The following is a 20872-nucleotide window of genomic DNA, read 5'->3' as shown; positions in this document are numbered from 1 at the left end:
AATAAAGGTAAGGGAATGATGGTTAATAAAAGGCTTCCCTTTATGATCTATTATGTTCAGGAGCCACGAGAATCAATTGTGATGGCCTGACATATTTTTTACAATGACAATTATTAGTAGTTTTTATTTTGGGATACGATAAAGCTAATAATAATTATCTATATATTTTAAATAGGTAAACGTAGAACGTTTACTTTTTCTCCTTAGTTAGTCCAGTTAATCAATCCATTTTGTTTTTTTTTTGTTTGGTAGCTATTGACGAGCTTTATCAAGAACATATTAGAAGAAAACATTTTCGAAACATCAAATTCGCTTATTATATTTACCTAAAATTTGCAATAAAGATTATGGTCGAATTTCGATTATTTTTTAAGGCTTTGATTTAATATTTTATAACTGATGATAAATTAACATGTAATTTTATGTTTCTCAATCAATCATTCACTCATTTAAAATGTTTTATTCAAATAGATCTCGCAAGTACTTTTGTTTCGTCAAGCGTTACCACCGGCTTGGAATGTGGATTTTATTAAAAACTGGCATGAAATTCAGCTATTCGCTTAAAAAAATAACATTAGTATAAATTACATTCAAACAGTTAACTCGAGCAATAATTTAAAACCAGTTCCACCGAATAGATTGAGCTTAAACTTTCCACACACTCTCAGTGATGAAGAAAAAACAATTTTGTGAGTTAATTTTTGTTTTTGTGTATGAATTTAATAAACGTTGCCTTTAAAAAGTTAGGTTTTTTAACTCGTAAATGTACTTGTCTATAATTACTCAATGTCACTTATAGATAAAAGTGCCAAGGAATGCAGTTATCGTTCGTTAAAAAAAAAACTATAGACTATTATAAAAAACAAATATAAGTTATTTATAAAATGGACCACAACACCGGCTATCGTGGAAATCCTTGGGGTAGGCCTTTGTCCAGCAGTGGACGTTTTCCGGCTGAGATGATGATGATGCTAGGTGATTTTATTTATATATTTTCTATCGTAAACGAACAAAGACGATCATAGTTATTCTATTTCAAAGTTTTCAACCAACAAAAGCCTAAGGTTTTCGTGAGTAAGCAAATTAAATTTTAATGCTTTTAATATAATATCTGGAAAGGAAGCTGGCGTTAAACTATGCGCAACTTTGTAAACATTTAAGAGATCGTTAAAGCAAATGAAATGAATGTATTAATAATATTATATAAAAGATCAATTTCAAAATGTTGTGTAAAACGAACTATAACTGTATACTTTCATTTATGTAATTATACTTTTTTTAATAGTAGTATTTAAAGAATACAGTTGGTAAGTTTATAATGTTGAACGCGTTAATCTCAGGAACTACTTAAAAGTTTGAAAATTAATATTTCATCAATAATATAATAATTAGAACCTTTAATAATAAACTTATTATTATTATTTTTTCTTTTGACTTTGTTTTTTCTTTTAAACTTAAAAATGACATTACAATTGACTGAATACTAATAAAAATTAACTTAAAAATCTATGTAAAATAAATGGTACTTTCATAATTATATATAATATATTACGTCGTGTAATAAGTGGGTAGCACTTACGTTGTACCGGGGCCCAATTCTACTTTTAAGTCATTAAGGCGACGATACGTTGCCGAATCTATTCCAAGCCAACTTCGACAGAACTGCAACTCGATTGTATATAATATAAAAAAAAGGATCTGACGTTCGAAATCTTACGCTTACTCGAAGTCTCAGTTTGCCCATATCGTGTACCGTGCTAAGATTTTTACACATCAATGATAAATGGCGATTACGTTTCGTTTCGTTTGCGATAAAATAACAATTCGTTAGTATAATTATGTCGCCCTATAATTCTCAGTTCGTATATAATTACGGTGTGGCGGTGACGGTATTTCTTTAACATGTAAAAAACACAAATGTTTTTATAACTCAATCATAGTAATCCCGCGTCAAGCGCTTCCCACCGCCAGCAGGAATACGTCTTACCGCTTACCCGACGTAATTTGTTTTGTGTGTTCGTTCAAATATTTTCTAATGGTTTTTTTAATATCAAAATATTACGATGATCCTTTTGAATTATTATTCGTAGATGGTGCTATTAATTTAGTGTAATATTAATATGCTACAAATAAAACGAATTAACGCGATTATTATATATTTATTATAGAGTTAAGAAATGTTTTATTACTTTTAGGTGACATATATATATGCGATTAGTTCAGATTACTATCCCATAGTGGTCTCATATTAATTTAATTGGTATTGGTTATGGTTTTTATTTGAAGCGTTCATTCGGAAGTTGAAGTTGGTTTTCGAAAAAATGATTTTAAGTACGGTTTTTGACATGTGTATATTATTTCTCGTGCGTTATTAGCGTGCATTTTAAAAATGATTTTTTTCCTTTCTCTCGGTTATGACACTTGGGCCTACGACCATTTCTCTTTAAAAAGTTTCAGATACAAAAATAAAAATATACCCGATTCCATAAGTTGTAGTGTTATTGCGTTTAAAGTTTGCTTTCTAAAATAAAATCAGTTTCTATAAGCAACCAGTGATTTACAAGTGCCGCTTACGTCGAGTGAGATACAACAGGTGTATATTTCTTATTATGTTTTAAAAGTAGCAGAGGCGATCTGGGGATAAACATTCGATTCGGTTCTAGGCGCCGCTGATGAGAAATACATCTTAATATATTATAAACGAGGAAAATGTTATGTTGGTTTTTCACGACAAAACTGTTAAACTTGCAAGTCGGCCACATGATGGTAACTACGACGAGTAAAAAACCACCAAGTATTTTTAGTTCGTAAGTAGGACACGTGGATGTTAACCAATGAGTTCGATATGCTTAAATTTATTAATAATTCATCTCGCGCTTAGCGGTGAAGGAAAACATGGCGAGGAAACCTGAAAGTTTTATATACTAAATAATGTATATATTATAAATTGGCAAAAGCTCATTTCTCATCTCTTTCTTCTTTATATAATATTTACCCTTATGCATGTTTAAAGTTTTAATTGTATAAATGGGCTGGTGACATCAGGTGGCCCATATGCTCGTCCGCCTTCCTATTCTATGAAAAAAAAAGTGCAAACGAACAAAAACCAAAGTTACAAACCGTTATCCGTCATAACGTACATCAAGACATTGTCTTCAATCAGTCATATTCGCATGCAGAGCGCATTGCTATTGCATAATGCAGCTAATGGCCGACCCCATGCCCTTCCGTCGCCTGCGCTGAATTAATAAACATACTCACTGTTTATTTGTATTTGACAAATTGTACATTGTATATCTATAGTAACACATTTTACCACACAATTATTGTATAGTAGTGTATTATACTACTCTTTAGCGATAGATGGCGTTAATTGAATCTGTCAACTTCCTGAATCGTGATGTCTAGATTCGCTATTGAATATATACAATGTGAGTGTCCTTAAGTAAATTATAGTTGTCTGAACAGTGGAAAGCTCTTCCTTAGTTTCAGTTACCATTTGATCCCCCGATATTGTATCTGCGTAAACAATCTTTTATATTTAAAAATAAAAATTAAAAATAACACGTTAGAGCAAGTTTTTTTAATATAATCTCGTTAACGATAGATTACGCGGCAGTAAGCTGTTGGTTTAAGTTAAATTAATCATTTAATAAAAAAATTAAAGAAAATCATACACATTTAATAAAATACCTGTTAAGCAATTTTCAATATTATATTTATTTATCATAAAGTTTATTTGTTGTTTTTATGTATAAATTTTATTGTAACATAACTTTGTTTTTTTCTTATAGAGAATAGGAAGGCAGACGAGCATATAGGTCACCTGATGGTAAGTGGTCACCCAGACGAGCCTGCACAAAGCTCTATCACCAGTATCACTTTGTAATGTAATTTAATATGATTTGTGAAAACTAGTTACTGTGTGTACAGTAACTAGTTTAATATAATATATATATATATATATATATATATATATATATATATAGATATATATAATAAGTAATATTGTGTCTGTATAATAAAATAGCAGATATGTATCCTGGTTCCCATCATCTATTTTCAGTGTAACAGCCTGTGAATGTGCCACTGCTGGGCTAAAGGCCTCCTCTACCTTTTTTTGGAGCTTATTTCACCACGCTGCCCCAATGCGGGTTGGTGAAATATACATGTAGCAGAATTTCAGTGAAATTAGACACATGCAGATTTCCTCACGATGTTTTCCTTCACCGTTAAGCACGAGATGAATTATAATCATTAAGCACATGAACATTCAGTGGTGCTTGCCCGGGTTTGTACCCACGATCATCGGTTAAGATTCACGCGTCTTACCACTGGACCATCTCGGCTTCATTTTCAGTGTAAGAATTATATTTTTTTCTTATTTACGCCAATCATGGTACATAATTCATCTACATGATTGATCCCTCGTGCTGGTTATGAATTTAGCGGTTAAATAACTAATGAGTGTCTATAAACCCAGATGTACTTATAGAAACATACTTAAAAAATAATTTGTTGTAATCTGATCTTAATATGATGTATAAATCAACTAGCTTCACGCTTTTTTATTGTATGTATTGCGTCGTAAGCCTTATCTTATCATGATTTTTCTAACATAACTTAATATTAGGCGATATAATTTAACTTTTTTTATAATTTAGTTAAAATGGGCAGACGTGGGTAGAAATATCAATCATTCTTACATCACCAATGCTCCACCGACCTTGGTAATTAAGATGTTATGTCCCTTGTTGCTGTAGTTACAATGCTAAGTTTTCTGCTGTTAATTGCTGTTTAATGATAGAATATGTGACCTGGGTAAAAAAATATCTATGGAATTTTATAATAAAAAAGATTATTTTGTCTCAGGAAGGTTGTATATTATAGAGTCGAAAATTTTTAAGTTTACCTTCACAATTCGTTTTTATTTCGCCGTTTCTTTCCGAATAATCTAGATTCATTTGTTTATAATAGATATTTATATTATATTCATATAGCAATCAAGGAATGCGAATACATATTATTCGACTAACGCTTACGTATGGATAGACAGTGAATTGTACGTGTGATGAGCCCATTTGCGCCTCGCTCATATATCCGTTTCCGTATAAAATTAATTGGGCCGTGACGTACGGAAGGATGCATAGCGCTAACAACTCATGTAAATTGCTCAGATCTCCTCGCTTCTGAAACTGAGATTGTAGGAATGGACTTGCCTCATTTCGCAATGTAAAACTAAATAATACCTTAGAATTGCAGACTCGCAATTTCGACGCATTTATCAACGGAAGCTTAATTTATACGAGTAAAATATATGAAGCAATTGTTTTTAACAATATAACAAAACCAAAACGAAATATATTTTAAGCACGGAAGCGACAACAATCACTTTTTTAATTTCATTTTGCACACATGCAAGAATGAATTAAACATTCAATCATAAGCAAAAATGAATTATAAACTCAATTTAAGAACATGAAACTTTATAGTCTTGCATGATTTGAACCCCTGAACTTCGGCTGATACCACTAGACCACTGGTCTACAATTACGATTAGAACAATACTCGTCCACTAATTCGAATCCTTAACATTAATATGATTAAATCTAAGCTGTATAATAAACCTGTTACATCTGCTAACAAATCCTTTGTAAGCTAAATATAATTGACATACATTACAAACTATATACGTTTTAAATTATAATCTATAGGGTTGACAGCCAAAATTAATTAGTCGATCTCATTTCGAATAATTAAAAATTTGCAATCAACGATTGTAATTAATAATATATAATTTGTGCTTATAATTCATCTCGTGCTTGACGGTGAAAGAAAACATCGTGAGGAAACCTGCATGTGTCTAATTTCATTGAATTTTTTCCACATGTATATTCTACCAACTCGCATTGGAGCAGCGTGGTGAAATAAGTTCCAAACCTTGTCCTTAAAAGGGAGAGGAGGCCTTAGCCCAGCAGTGCGACATTAACAGGCTGTTTCTAATCATCGATTGATGTATTAATATTTATTAATAATAAAATGATAAATTTATTTATTTAAGTATAGCTTGTTAGCTGTCTGTAAATGTTTAGCGATAGATAAGTTAAACAATTATTTGTCTTCTTCTTTCAATGTCAAATAAATAATGAATGAAAGAGCGAAATAAGTTTTTAACTGAACAGTCGGCAACGTTTATAAGGCCGTTAGAGATTCGTTTTTGTATAACAACTTGAGTGTCAATTACTCAACTAAAACTGTTCCGGGTACGTGTTTTTAAATATATATATTTTTATTAGTGAAATATAAAGTTCAATATTAGTCATCATTATATCATGGATATAAAAAAGTCATTTTTTTTATTAGAATGTGTTCTGTCGTTCACCATGTGTGTGTGTGTTTGAGTTATAAACATACGAACACAAACTCTAACATATATTATAATGTTCGTAAGATAATTATAATGACGTCATAAATGCTTATTTGCATTGTAAATACTTTTCCTTCATGTATCCCTTATTTCTTCAACATTTTTTAGAATGACAAGTTCTAAGTACTATAGTATTCATCTCTCTAAAAGGATTTTTTTTATCAACAAGGAAATAAAAGCTTAAAAGGTAAGTCTATAGGTCGTTGAAGTGGACGGAAGCGACATTGTTATTTTCATTTATTTTATTTACTAACAGAGCTCAGTCAAAGAAAATGCAATTTAAGTATTTACTAAAATCGTTTTATTATTTTTATCAAATAGTATTTTATTTCAATGACGTCATCATCCATAGTAACAGAGAAAACGTTTTATTTGTAATTTATATATATTTATATATATATATATATATGTTTTGAAGTAGGTTTTAGTACATAATATAATCATATAAGTAGCTGCGCTTCGCAGTTTCACCTGATTTGAATTTAAACTATCGACGTGACGAGCGTGAATTTCATGTCTTGTGTAAAAATAAATCAACATTTCAAATGCCTTTATTCAAGTGGGATTTGTGTATGTAAAACAATATGTTTTTTATAACAGTACCGCGTATTCTTGAAAGCTAATATAATTAACCTTAGACACGAGTCCAAATGTGTTAACGGGTGCGTTCCAAAAGCCCAAACGTAGTTATTGCGTAAGCCATCCGGGACTCAGTTCTCTCTGCACGAAGGGCGATATTCCCTTGCTCGGTGATCTCATTAGCATTCATTGTACGTTCGCAGCCGCGTTCTCCCGAATAAAGCATCTGTTAAATGTCTCGTGCTAGCTAAAACTTAGCCGTAATTATCTGTTAACATTCCCAAGTTTGACCCCGCGAAAATCTTCGCCGAAAATCGAGTATTCGCAAACTCTCCGGAGGCGTTTTACTTCCCTAATAATCAGGTTCATGAGGATTTTTAATGAAAAAGATTGTTCGCCGTTATTCAGAAAGTTATATAAAGGGATCCCGTCTAAAGTTTGTTTTGATTTAGTAGCAACCTTGGTACCTTCATTGTATCCTTTTCAGTGGCTTTGTATCGGATTATGAGTAATTAAAAAATCACTGATTGTTCATATTGATTAAATTAATTATGTTTTTAAACTATTCTTGGACTATTTAGCTATCTCTTGTAACTCTCATCGCCCCCTCTTTTCACATACGTCCATTTTTTCCGTACACGAGATCCCGCCTATGATCAAACCCAGTCCGCGACAATTTCAAATTTCATAACGAACAACTCCGCGATTTAGTTGTGATGAGGTAACAAACATACACAGTTATTCACGCATATAAATGCAAGAATACATTAGTCTACATATCGTTTTATACGAAATCTTAATATTTCTTTTTTTGCTTTTTTTTAATTGAGTTTTTTATATTGGTCAATAGATATTTAAAAAGTCATTAGAAACAATCAAAGGGGACTTTTGATAGGCGGGTTTGCGAAGTCACCGTTGCGGAATACTCAATAAAGTGTATCGTAGCTCTACATTAATCATGACTGACGTTATAATTCTGGTCCGTTATCATTTGGAGGCAAACTGAATGTATTTCGATGGATTCAAAGGTATGTCCTCATATCGATTTTCAATTAATCTTTTGTCCCCTTTTTCGCTGTGCTTCCTTTATTCCTGTTTTGTAGAAAAGAAGTGATATAGAAAATCGTTAAAAACATTCGAATTTTTATTAAATCTGTTACAGCCGCTGTTTTTCGGTCAGAATTACTATTGACTGGAAACACAGTTAAACCGAATTTTGACTAATGACTTAGGTGAGGTTAGGTTAGGTTACTTTATTTCTGTACGCGTGCCATCTGTTTGATATATTGTGTAAACCAATACGAGGTCTACAAAGTCACGTGATAGTTACGAGTCATTAGTTAAACGTAATTTTAATATATACTAGTTTTCGCGTGTTTAGGGTAGGGTCAGGTCAAAATAAGTAGCTTATTTTCTTCCTTGGTGTTAAAGCTCGCTTTAAAGTAAAGCCGTGAAAGCGTAACAGTTAGACATACAGTGTTTACTTTCGCAATACTAATATATCTATGGATTAATAAATTTAAATCTTATTTTGTAAATAATTATTACACAAGTTATATAATTAGATATAAAATAATGTAGATGAAACGGATTTTAAAGTTTTTCTACCTAAAGAAAGCTTCATTATCAGTGAGTAGCATAGGATATATTTAAGTTAGAATTGAAGAATAAACTTACACGTCTTACACACTTATCATTTATTAAGGATTTTCTCCCACTGTCGTTTTATGGTACCGTGATCCTCATTATTGAACCAATAATTTGAAAGAGTCTATTTCCGACTAGCAATAGAAAATATTTTATATTTATTTAAAAGCTGATATACATTATTTACTTCCATTGCTTCGTGTTTGCTGCATGCATGCACTACAATATCAGTTTGCACTGAACCCGTCTTGCATTATCGTCCCTATGCAAAATAAACACAAGATTCAAATATTGAAATCACATAGCAATGTTATTCATTTCTGTTTATTTTTATTTTCATGTATATTCAGCTTTATTTCTTCCAAGTTTTATATGATGTATTAGAAAAAAATATATCAACGTATTTACCCGCGATATATTTTATGTTAAACATTGTTATATAATATTTGTATAGGCTGACACATCGGTATTTATGTGCGAAATAAGGAATCTTTTATGTTTATATATATCATAGCTTTAGTTATTCTGAATAAGCGCGTAAAAAATATTTCAAATATATTTTGTTTTAATTTATTCTTAAAAAAAAGACCAACCATGACATACATTTATGATATCTCTTGTATTACATTATACTGGCTCACTCACTCACTCAAAAAGAATTGAAGTCGGATAACGGATGAATGGGTACCCCCTAGACAGGTTTGTACAAAGCCTATCACCGGTAGAAAATCTATTTTTATCGGAATTTCGAAGCAACGGTGTAAATATAAGTAAAGAATAAAAACATCGATGAATAAACGCCTTTTGTCCAATATTGATCGCTGTAGACACAGATACGTTATGCTCGATATGTTAATAAAGACTCCACGTGTTTTGAATTGATAGTGTTTAGTTTGTTACTAGCGAAACGTGTATATTAGTTAACATACCTTTATATATATTTTGATAAGTAGACGTGTTGAGTCTCTCTAGGACAGAACGCGATCTAACAATGTGAAACACGAACAGACAATTAAATTATACCAAAATATTTAATTCGTGTATTTGTAATTTGAATTTTTATCATTTTTTTATATAAAAAAATGTAACGGCCCGAAAATGTCCCGCTGTTAAACAAATTATTCATCGACGAGCACGAGATGAATTTTTACTAATTAACGACTTGAGAAATTTGTCTGGATATAAACCCGCAATATTCATTTAAGTTTTACATGTTTTAGCCACTAGACCATTTCAGTTATGTATCAGTTATAGTTCATTAATAACACAATGTATTTTCTTAATAATTATTTATTCAATCAATCATTAAATAATCATAAGAAATATAACGCAGAGCAAAAATTAATTGGTGTATTGATTATGAAAAAAAAATTGAAAACGAAATTTAACAATCTCGCTCGAGGCTCATCAGATTAAAATCCTGGTTACGCCAATAAATATATAACAAGAATATTGTATAAGGATTACCATGTCTGGTAAAATTTTCTTATTTGCTTAGTACAACATGTCTTCAGTCGAGAACTCTTGACGAATTTACACGATTCTCTTGTGTAGAGCACTTCCCGAGTAGTCTTTTAGCTCTTTTGTTTCTCATAAATAAAAAATAGACAACATCCTGAGCGTATTCTGACTGTTCCATTTTACTCGTATACGTTGGAAATGTATCGTTTTTGTATATCGAATACCAGTAAACAATATAATCGTATCTTTTCTTAACATATTAAAAAACGTACTATTATCACGGGATTATATTATGTGTCACGTAGACGGCTCCTGATAAATCTGGTAGACGTAGTTTTTTTTTTGAATTAGTATTATCACAAATGAGTGAAATTTTGTAATTGAAGCAACACCTAACAATCGAAATTTGTTTATGTGGTTTTTTTTTAAAGGCAAAGCTAATGTTTTAAAGTTTTTATTTTGGCCATCGTAACGTCAAGGGATGGTTGGCGTTCTATGGGGGAGGCTTTCGTCCAGCAGTGGACGGCAAAAGGCTAAAAAAAAAAAAGTCGTAACGTCATATTTATTCTACCACCAAATATTCATACTTTGTAATGCAGCGTTCCGGCCTGAATGGTCAGTGTAATTACTGGCACAAGGGACATTAACATCTTAGACGCTGTGGGTTGCGCTTTGACTGTGTAAGAAGTGGTTTATTTACACTACCTGTGTCTTTGCTTGTGAGTGTCTGCTTGACCCCGAGTAGCCCATTCGATCGTCCGCTTTCCCAAAATAATATAAAAAGCTGACTCTTAACATCCAAAGCCTCATCACTAACATCCGCCATAATTATATTATTATATCCGTGATAAAACTCTTAATGTTTTTTTAATGAAATATTTACCAGTGCTCCTTGCGGGTAAGATCGGCTCGTATGCCGTCACGGCAAAGGGCATAACGCTCTTTCATACGATCATGTGCGTCTCCGCCGTCGCTATACTTCATTTCTATATACTATTATAGTCATAAGAAAATTATGTTTATTTTGTTAAATAAATCATATTTTTATTATTTACCTTCCATATTTATTTATTGATTTTCTATAATTTTAATTAATTGCTATCAAAAATATATATATCGAATTTAATTGAAAAAATTTCAATATTACTAATATAATTATACCTATTTTAGTAATTGTAACTTGAAATTGAGTTTAGACCTTAAGCCTCTTCATACAATACGCATGAATGGGAATACGAAACAAAATAAGCATTTGTAAGAGTCGTTCAGATTAGAATCTGCGACCTTTGGTTAAGTTCTTCGTGTCCTATCTACCGGACTATCTCCGTTTATTGTAATGCTAATGTGATTTAAGATAACATTTCAAATAAAGAAGTTCAATAAAAATAAATATAAATTATACGAATACATTTCTTACCTTAAGCCGGATAAAGTAACTTTGATTCATCCGGTATTAATTTACAAAAAATACAAAACATACTTCGCAGAATAATTCATGGTAAAATACACGTAACTTTATTAAATTCTCTCCTCCCTTAGCCAGGTAGCTCGGTAAGACTTCACTTTATGGCTCAATTTAAAAAATGTTTCACATTACATGGAGATGAAATAATATATTGTAGACTTTACCAGAAATTATATAGAAACATTATCTTTTAAAATAATCGCACTCGTATGAGCTTTGATTTAAGTAAACAAACATTTGGTTTATAAATTTTGAGAATTATGTTTTTATGATGAAACATACCTGCCATTAAATTAAAAAAGGCTTAAATTTAAATGTAATGACGATTCAAAAGTGATTGTGCTTGCCAATTTAAAAAAAAATGATTTTATTCTTATTGAATGTTTCCATTTCACGTAAATTATTTATTGAGGGATTCCCGACATATTTTGGGCTTTACTCATTTTTTTTTATATGCGCTGGGATGGCAACTGACTCTACTCCACCTGATGGTAAGTGGTAGTAGAGTCCAAACGTGACGACGGCCAGTACAGTCGGGAAGAATGTTCTGTACTAGCCGTCCCCGCCTTGCCGGCCCGCAAGATGCCTCTTCACGCCTCGTTTGAAGGAACTCGGGTTGGAAGAGGAGGGGAACACGTGAGCTGGTAAGGAATTCCATTTTTTGGTAGTGCGACAAAGAAAGGAGTTGCCAAATTTCTTTGTGCGCGATGGAATTGATATCACAGTTAGGCGGTGACATCGAGAACCAGCTCGCGTGGACTTAAGAAGGAAGGGGGAAGCAGGAAGCTCATATACGCAATAATAAATATTTATTTCAAACACCTACGCATATAATAGAATGTTTATTTGTTTTGTTATGAAATAGTAATAAACAAAAGTTTCATTAAATGTGATAAAACTTTTAAGGAAGCGATCAAATGAAAGAATTCGAAAATTGGTTAGAGAAGTATTTTTTTTTTGATCAAAGAGTCAAAACATTGACGTCATCAGAAGTAACCCCAAAACATTTTATGTGCTCTTCCCTACATTTTATTTACCCCAAGAATGTGGACTTTGAAGACGAAAAGTAATTTGTAGTTAGTGAAGATGTTGCTTTAGACGTTCGTCCGATTAAATACTCACATTACTCGTTTGTCAAACTATTTTATTGATGTCTGATTGATCTGTTTTGTATTTTATATTGCATTTTCGGGGGGAGGGAAGTTGGTACGTTTTTATGTTTGTTATGTTTTTTTTTGTGTACCCTGACAACTATGAAAAATTTCATAATAATCGTTTGGGTACTTAAGACAATATTAGTTCACCAGTACCAGCTTTGTGCGGGTATGGGTACCAGCTAGTTATTATACTATACATAAATAAAGAGCCTCTTTTAATAACTCCGTCCAAAAAAACTATTTCGTATTCAATAAAAATATACTAGAAATTCAAGATCTTGTTTCATTTCCACGATTGAAAAGTCGCGAAAGCCCGCACTTTTTCGATGAACGTTGGTTTTTTTTAAATTATAATTGGGAGAGGTTATTTGAAAATATGAGTTCGGCTTGATATCCATTCATTCGATGGTAGTTCTATAAACCGGATCCAATTGCTTTTGTTTTATTTTTGTCTGTTTTTAACAAGGAAACGTCCTGAAATGTAAGTATTATTGCTTCAGAATTTAATTTGTTTTCAATTTAATTTTAACTTTCCACTACTCTTAAGAATATTTAGTCCGTTCTTCGGAATAAATAAAGTAATATTCAAATTATTACGCAAAGGTATCAAGATTATATTATTTATCAATTTTGAATATAATGTCACTTATTTGGAAGATATCGGACGGTTGTCTTTTATTATGTTTTAATTTTTATATTTATTTTATTTAACGCCATAATGTTCATAAATCTGATTTAAATAATTTGTTTTTTCAATAAATGTATGTATATTTAAACATTTATTTAAAGCGCCAATATGCAATGATGCTCCTTATAGTTCTTACTTATTCAATAATTTATACAAAGACGAATCATGTATTTTGTTTTATTGTTATTTTGTTGTACTAGACAAAATTTATAACAAAGAAATGCATATTATATTTAAAGTTTGCTAATTAAAAAAAAAAGTTTTCAAAGTAGTATTTACGATCATTTCATTACCAATCCGCCTTCGGCTCACGTCATGCAATGTTCAAAACTTAATAAACTTTAAACAATGCTAGGAAGATGCGAAGTCAGAACTTCGTAAACTCGAAGTGAAACAGGCAACCGAAGTTATGCCCTTATTAAGGTACACAATATGTTTAATGTTCTACCTAATAATGAACATACATACGTTGTCAATATTTATACAAACATAGCACCGATTTAACGAGTGAAGTTTTTGTTTGACTGCTTGTTCGTTTGCTTGCTGTGGGTTCGTAGCTCGCAAACGAATGAATCGATTTATTTCGTTCGAAACGTCTAATATCATCAGTTCTTTATTCGAGATTAAATATATGATTTTTCATGCTATGGCCACAGTTAGTAAAATAGGGAACTCGCGTATTTATTTCCGCATCCGTTTGGATAAAGAAAAACTAATAAACATATATTATTTTAATGTCAAAATGAAGAAAACATTTTTTTGTTATTATTTTTCAGTTCTATATTTAAACAATAAAAATAATTTAATTGTTTCATAACTCAATTAGTTGTTTTTTATAATTAATTAATTTAAATAAGCTTGGGCCTGCGATGTTTAATATGTATTTGACGTAATATTTTTACGATCGCTTAATACACATTTAATTAGGATTTGGAATAAGTTATTGTTTAATAAGATATAACAGAGCAGATTCACTAGCGCAAACATTTATTACATTTTTTCGTTGCTACTACTAGGGGCGGCACTTGATTCACTTTATAAAGAAATTTCATAAAAAGCATTCCGACTATTAATCTGTATACAAATAAAATGTATCTTAAAATATTTAAAGAATATAACGATTTGTTGTTTGTTATGTAATTCCATATTTAAATTGAAAAAAAAATATAACCGATTATTGTTTTTTATGTATATAATACGGAATATTCGTATAGTAAAGGTTAAGGAATTTAAGTTTTTAAGGAAAATTCCTATCCTCAGGGTTGATAAGGGTGAAAAACTTAATTCGTAACTTGTTTCATTAAATCGGTGCTGTTATTTAAATAGCTCGCTTGGAAAGCCTACCGATGTACATACACAAATTGTAGCACTTACAAATAAATATCTAAAAAAAATATTTAAAAAAAAGCCTCTAAAATATGTCCCACTGCTCGGCAAAACCCTCTCTGTTTTATGGAGAAAGGTTTGGATACACTTGTACAATAATATTATTAGTTATTCAGCAACATATGTATCTTTTAAGAAGAAATAACAAATCGCTATTTATCTGATATTATAACGTTCTATAATATATATGTCAGATAAAGGACCTGCTTGGTGTAGCGAAAAAGGGTGTATTGTCGAATTTTATCGCAAAAATAATTTTATGTTTCATCTGAAAAATATACAGAAATAAATATTTCACTTATTTTATATTATAGGTGGATAAATGGTTTTTATATAATAATTCTTTAAATAAATATTATAATACTTAATTAGGTATGACAACAAGCGTTAATTCCGCCCGTAGTTGTAAACCCAAGTGCTAAGGTTGTATGCATAATTTGCCGCAAAATATTTTTTCTTATGTTTTTTTTAATAACATCTTCAAAAGTTTACCTTTAAAACTGTATATTGTTTTTGTTTAATATGCTATTATGCTTTTATCGCATAAAATATAACATCAAAACAAATTTTATCATATTATAAAATTTCCGCGTCATTCGAGTCATCATTTCGCGATACAAAAAATATACAATACTTGTTCGTATAAAATGTTTTTAATTTTATAATAAAATTAATAATTGTATCTTTATTTTGTACGATGCTAACAATGGCCTTAAAATTTCCATCGAATAGTCTATCATTAATATAATTATTCTGAAGATGTAAGATTTCGAAGCTTCTAGTTCTCTTTACGTATGACCCGCGGCTCTATCTTCTAGGTAGAACTTTCTTTATTCTTTCGTAACAAAAAAATAACATCGACTATTTATTAAATAGGTATGCATTTATTCAATACGTTAAATGCTGCAATACTTCTATTAAATGTATATAGCAGCTATTTGTTAACTAGCTAGACACGTCCCTATTTGGTATGTGTAAAATCCGTTATTATGGTTATAGTGCAAAGAGATTTTTAACATCACGTCTTATTGCCTCCGCTGGTGAAGGAAACGTAGCCGCACTGGGAATTTTTCAACAGAGAAACCCAATCATTATTTTTTTGCCTAACCTGGGATTTGAACCCAGGATCCTTATATCTAGTCAAAAAACTATATATCTCAAAAATATAAGCATACTATACATTGTGCAAAACTTCCTTATCAATAGCATTTGTTGTTTTTACGTAAAACAAATAAAAACAACTGGCCATTTCATTGTTTTAGTATGATTTCACGCTCATTAAGCGAAAACAGAACAAACGTAATTATTTCCATACTTAAATGTTATTAATAAAGCTCTTAAAAATATATGTATAAGGATTTTTACATAAATATTTTATGAATGTATTTAGCAATAAATAAAATAATTCGCCTTCCATATCTATGCATGATAAGCTGCGATGGCGTATCTCTATCAAATTGGGGTTAAATCTATTCAACGCTAAGCTCCTTTGTGAGCCGCGCGCTATTAACGGAAAATCATTTTCCTTTAAACTATGAGCAACTTATGCACCAGTTTCAGCTTTTAACAATGTCATGGTATGAAATGGAAAAGTAATTTTCTATATTTGAAGCCACATTTTTATTATCTAATAAAATTATCGTTATTATAATTCAATGGGAATTTAATGTCAGCCACATTAGAATTTGGTTAAATTAAAAGCCTCTGACCGACCGACCTGAAGTGGGGCAACGGTGGAAGATACTCTAATGTAAACTCTTCTATTCAACTTGACATTAATGTAATTCAACCTTGTAATGTGACAGTTACGCCCTTCTAAACCAAGTACTAATTACAAGTAATATTTATAAAGAGCTTTTCGAGAGCAAATGAGCTTAAGTACTTAAGTAAGTACACTATAGAACAATTTTATAGTTTCATGTAAGTGAATCAAGTTGAATGCAGGTTATATTCCCATTATTTGTTCGACTAATTCCTTGTGCACCACGGGGCTTGGCTTGACCAACAATAGGACGTTTAGCAATTCCCGTAATGAAGTTAAGCGCGGATTGCGGTTTCCCGTCCCCATGAATTGTGCTAAAACAAGGTCCGCACAAACGCTTTGTGTTCTGACGAGTTTAATATTCTACGTTGCTTATCAAATAACTTGGCGAATATCGATACAGAATTGTTCGGTTTTATAAACTTAGTGATTTCGTTTTTTATTGTTAACTTTTTTTTTTTTTTAAGAAAATATTTCTTTTTTGCTACGTCGTTATAATAACAATAATATATATAATAATAATAAAAAGATACATTTTTATATTTAAAGTAGGCAACTTAATGCCTGTGCTCATGTAGGTTTATATATCATAAAGTAAATTAGTTCAAGCTAGGCATTACCGGACATTGGATTCTATTTATGTGTCGTGACAAAGTTCATTATAAAATGATTTTAATCTATACATACAATAAAACAATAATGAACCGTGTTTTTACACGATATGTTTAAATATTGTTATTAATATAAGTTCTTTTTTCAAATGTCATGTCATTGATAGCAACACAGTGTGACACGGTTTGGATATAGGTACACAGGCAAATGGGTTACCTGATGGCAAGTTGTCACTCCACTCGTACATTGGCGCTGTAAGATTAACCATTCTATTCATAGTCCACGCGCTGACAACCTTGGGAACTAAGATGTATTATGTCCCTTGTGCATGTAATAACACCGGTTCACTCACCCTTCAAACATATATACGTAGATATCTCGAACCACTATAAAGATTCAGCTATCTGCCGGTTATAGTATATAAATAAAGATCATATCTATTTTTTATAAATCAGCGACAGTCATTATAAACACGAAAAGTAAGGTTAAACTTCAAAGTATCCGACTCCGCAAAGTCAACATGTTTTTCCTGGGGCAAGTATTCTGTTGGAGCAAACGAGTCTTACCGCAGATATCGGTCGGGAAATGAAAGTAAGTGATATGCGACTTTGACCATAATAACTATAACATTTCAAGAATACAAGCTTCAATATAGTTTATCACCAGAAGTCGGTTATCAACACTTTAATGGTGAGTAATAAAGTGTGATTTTATAGAATAGCAAAGCTGGTATTCGTTTCTATTATAAAAAAATAGATTTTTTAACTTGGCCAAAAAAACGTAGCGTAGCCCTCCGGCTAGGTGGAGTGACGATATTCGCAAAGTGGCTGGTAGCGGATAGAAATTGAGCGCTGAGATCGAGCTCAGTGGCGGCCATTGGAGAGCCTATGTCCAGCAGTGGACGACGAAGTGTTGATGATGATGATGATGATAATGAAAAAAAATATATTAATATGGAAGTCAATAGTGACAAATGATGTAAAAAAACATTAAGAGACTATAAAAAAAGCGTGGATTTCGTATTCGTTGATACAAATTGTAACACTACACATTGTATATACGTGATAATATTATTACATATGAATAAAAAAGTAAGAACTTAATTTGTTACAACACCTTCTCGATAGAATCTACATTCCGAATCGAACACCTTTAAATTAATTTAATCACAAACATGACAATAATGTATAATATAAATAATTATATATTGGCACATTTATACATTTTGATTTTTTTTTGTTATAAATGAATTTTCCATTCGTTACGTCGATTGTAATACGATGTTTTTTAATAATCCTCAAAACACTGAAATGACTAATAACCATTGGAATCGATTACATTACGGAATAAGTCGTACATAAGGCACTTTTATATCATGTTGATATAAAAGTGCCTTATGTACAGCTAGAAACAGTACACGTATAGTATATATTAGTATACGTAACAATAACCTAGTTATTTATATGTAAGCGTTAATAATTATTATTAAATGTTCCGGATTACTTATATATACTTCAGTTAGTAAAAAATTAAATCAAAATTCAGTTAAAATTACGTCGCCGACTATCAGCTACGGTTTTTTTTGTAAAGAGCAAATCGTGTTTATTTAACATTTCATAAATATATTTTTTTAATTTCAACTCATTGTGTATATTTTTTTTATTGCAGGTGAGTGAATCTTCACTACTTGAGTGCAGCAACGGGCGCTACACAGCGTCCGAAACGGTGAGTTAAATTCGAAAGCATATCGGTAGATTGTGATGACTTAATTAGACTAAGATTTCAATTAAGGTATTTTTATTATGAAGTAAAGGTTTGACAAATGGGCCACCGTATAGTAAGTGCCATCGACGTAGGCATTGGCGATGTAAGAAATATTAACCGTTCCTTTCATTCCCAATGTGCCATCAGCCTTTCGAACGTTATGTTTGGCGGTAGAATATCTGATGAGTGGGTGCTACCTACCCATACAGGCTTAGACAAAGCCTTAACGCCAAGTAAACTATGATAATCATTTTAATATTACATATGATTTTCATACTTTTTAGTGTCTCATTGGTCCAGAGGTCGTGGAGGCTATTAAAGGTTTTTTTTTGAGACGTAAGGTTAGGTTAGTCGGTATTGCTCTCTAGCCTCGGAAAGCGCTTAAATCTGTTGGTCTCGTCAGTCTCTCTCCGCTCGGATCGGGCGTTTTAAAATATCAACCATAAAATTAAACACGATGCAAATATTATTTACACATAAATAATAGATCATCTTAAAATAACTATGTCATACAAATTTTTAATATAAAAATGATATGATAAAAGATCGACACAAAAACTAAAATCGTATTTCGTTGAAAAATATCAACTATATTTGATACTATTTATAACTTTATGACGTTTGAAATATAGAAAATAATGTCTTTGACATTCATATACAAACTATCACCATCAAAAGATGAACCGCGAACTTCAGATAAATAGTCACATCTCAAGTTAAACTTATAATGGATAAATATAACGTTCAGAAACGAATGCAGCTATCAGAGTTTTCTCAAATAAAATAAAAAATATATATCTCCGAAGGGACCGAAGAGTTAATCAACAAGATTTTCATACTTTCAAGAGTATCAAAGCGAACTCGAAATCCACAAAGTTATTTGGTCTTTTTGCTTTTCAAACTCCCTTAACTCATGTAAACATTTTTTTCCACTGGAGTTTTCTATACATTCAATTCCTGAATACGATTTGAAAAATGAATAGACACCACAGTTCTATGTTTTGTATTTGTGAATGTGACGTAAATATATATATATATATGTAAGTAACTTGAATTGTAGCAGATAAATTCATATAAAAAATACGTGAAATGTTTTTGATGTGAAACATTTATTAACGTGTCTCGTAAGACCGATTCGTATAACGCGACGGCAAACGCCATGACGCTTTGTATGCCGTTATCTCCGCCTCCGTGTCTACTCACATGTGTTGAAAAATATATGTTTTTATTTATTTATTCTTAATTGATAGACGAACAATGAGAAATTAATGCGCTGCGAAATTCTTAGTTCTTATCTGGGAAGGTGAGGATGAGTTAATGACAAAGATACAGGCACTTCTTCGAAATAATAATATGTATTCAACAAGTATGTCAAGCAAGGGATTAGATCCCTCATCATATTCCTTATGTCTGTAATTACTTGCACAGTGATTCAAAGTATTGATATCTTGTAATAAAACATCTGATGAGTAGGTGGTACTTAGACGAGGTTCCAGAAAGTTTTACCTTTGTGCAAACAGCCAGAAGGAAAATCAATGAATGTTTTAAAATTAGGCACAAAACAATGTGGCTTTTGACACTATACGTTGTTACCTAATATGTGTGTCAATTTTACTCCATACTATGTTACACACTTATGATTGAACTTAATATCAGTAGGGGCTAACATATAAACTTTAAATAAGGATTATAACTTAATATTATTGTAAGTGAAACTTTTTTAAGCGAGAATATTATTTGCATTTCGCGAATTGAGGAAGCAACGTAAAATATGTCACGTTTGTCAAGTATTTCTGACGCAAATAAGTGTCACCTTTGCATTTGTATTTTATTTATCTTCAAGCGTCATTTGTGCCCCAAATTGTCATTTTCCTTCATAATGAGTATGGTATTTTATATTTTTTAAATATATATTTTATACAAG

The 20872-nt window shown here is 31.2% G+C and overlaps 1 protein-coding gene across 10 annotated transcripts in view; it reads left to right on the top strand.

Moving 5' to 3' along the window:
* The window catches only part of LOC126768786 (polypyrimidine tract-binding protein 1), a 462213-nt gene that overhangs the window by 287694 nt on the left and 153647 nt on the right, over nucleotides 1-20872 (top strand). For 3 of the 10 annotated variants that reach the window (XM_050487104.1, XM_050487105.1, XM_050487106.1), the window contains one exon: nucleotides 18853-18909. The exons of the other annotated variants lie outside the window; for them this stretch is intronic. In XM_050487104.1, the coding sequence (XP_050343061.1) occupies nucleotides 18853-18909 (57 nt within the window). The remainder of the gene's footprint in view (nucleotides 1-18852; nucleotides 18910-20872) is intronic. 10 annotated transcript variants of the gene reach the window in all.

This window comes from Nymphalis io, chromosome 5, assembly GCF_905147045.1.
Source record: "Nymphalis io chromosome 5, ilAglIoxx1.1, whole genome shotgun sequence".
NCBI lineage: Eukaryota > Metazoa > Arthropoda > Insecta > Lepidoptera > Nymphalidae > Nymphalis > Nymphalis io.
Note: the sequence above shows the minus strand (reverse complement) of the source record. Positions and strands in the feature narration are given on the sequence as shown.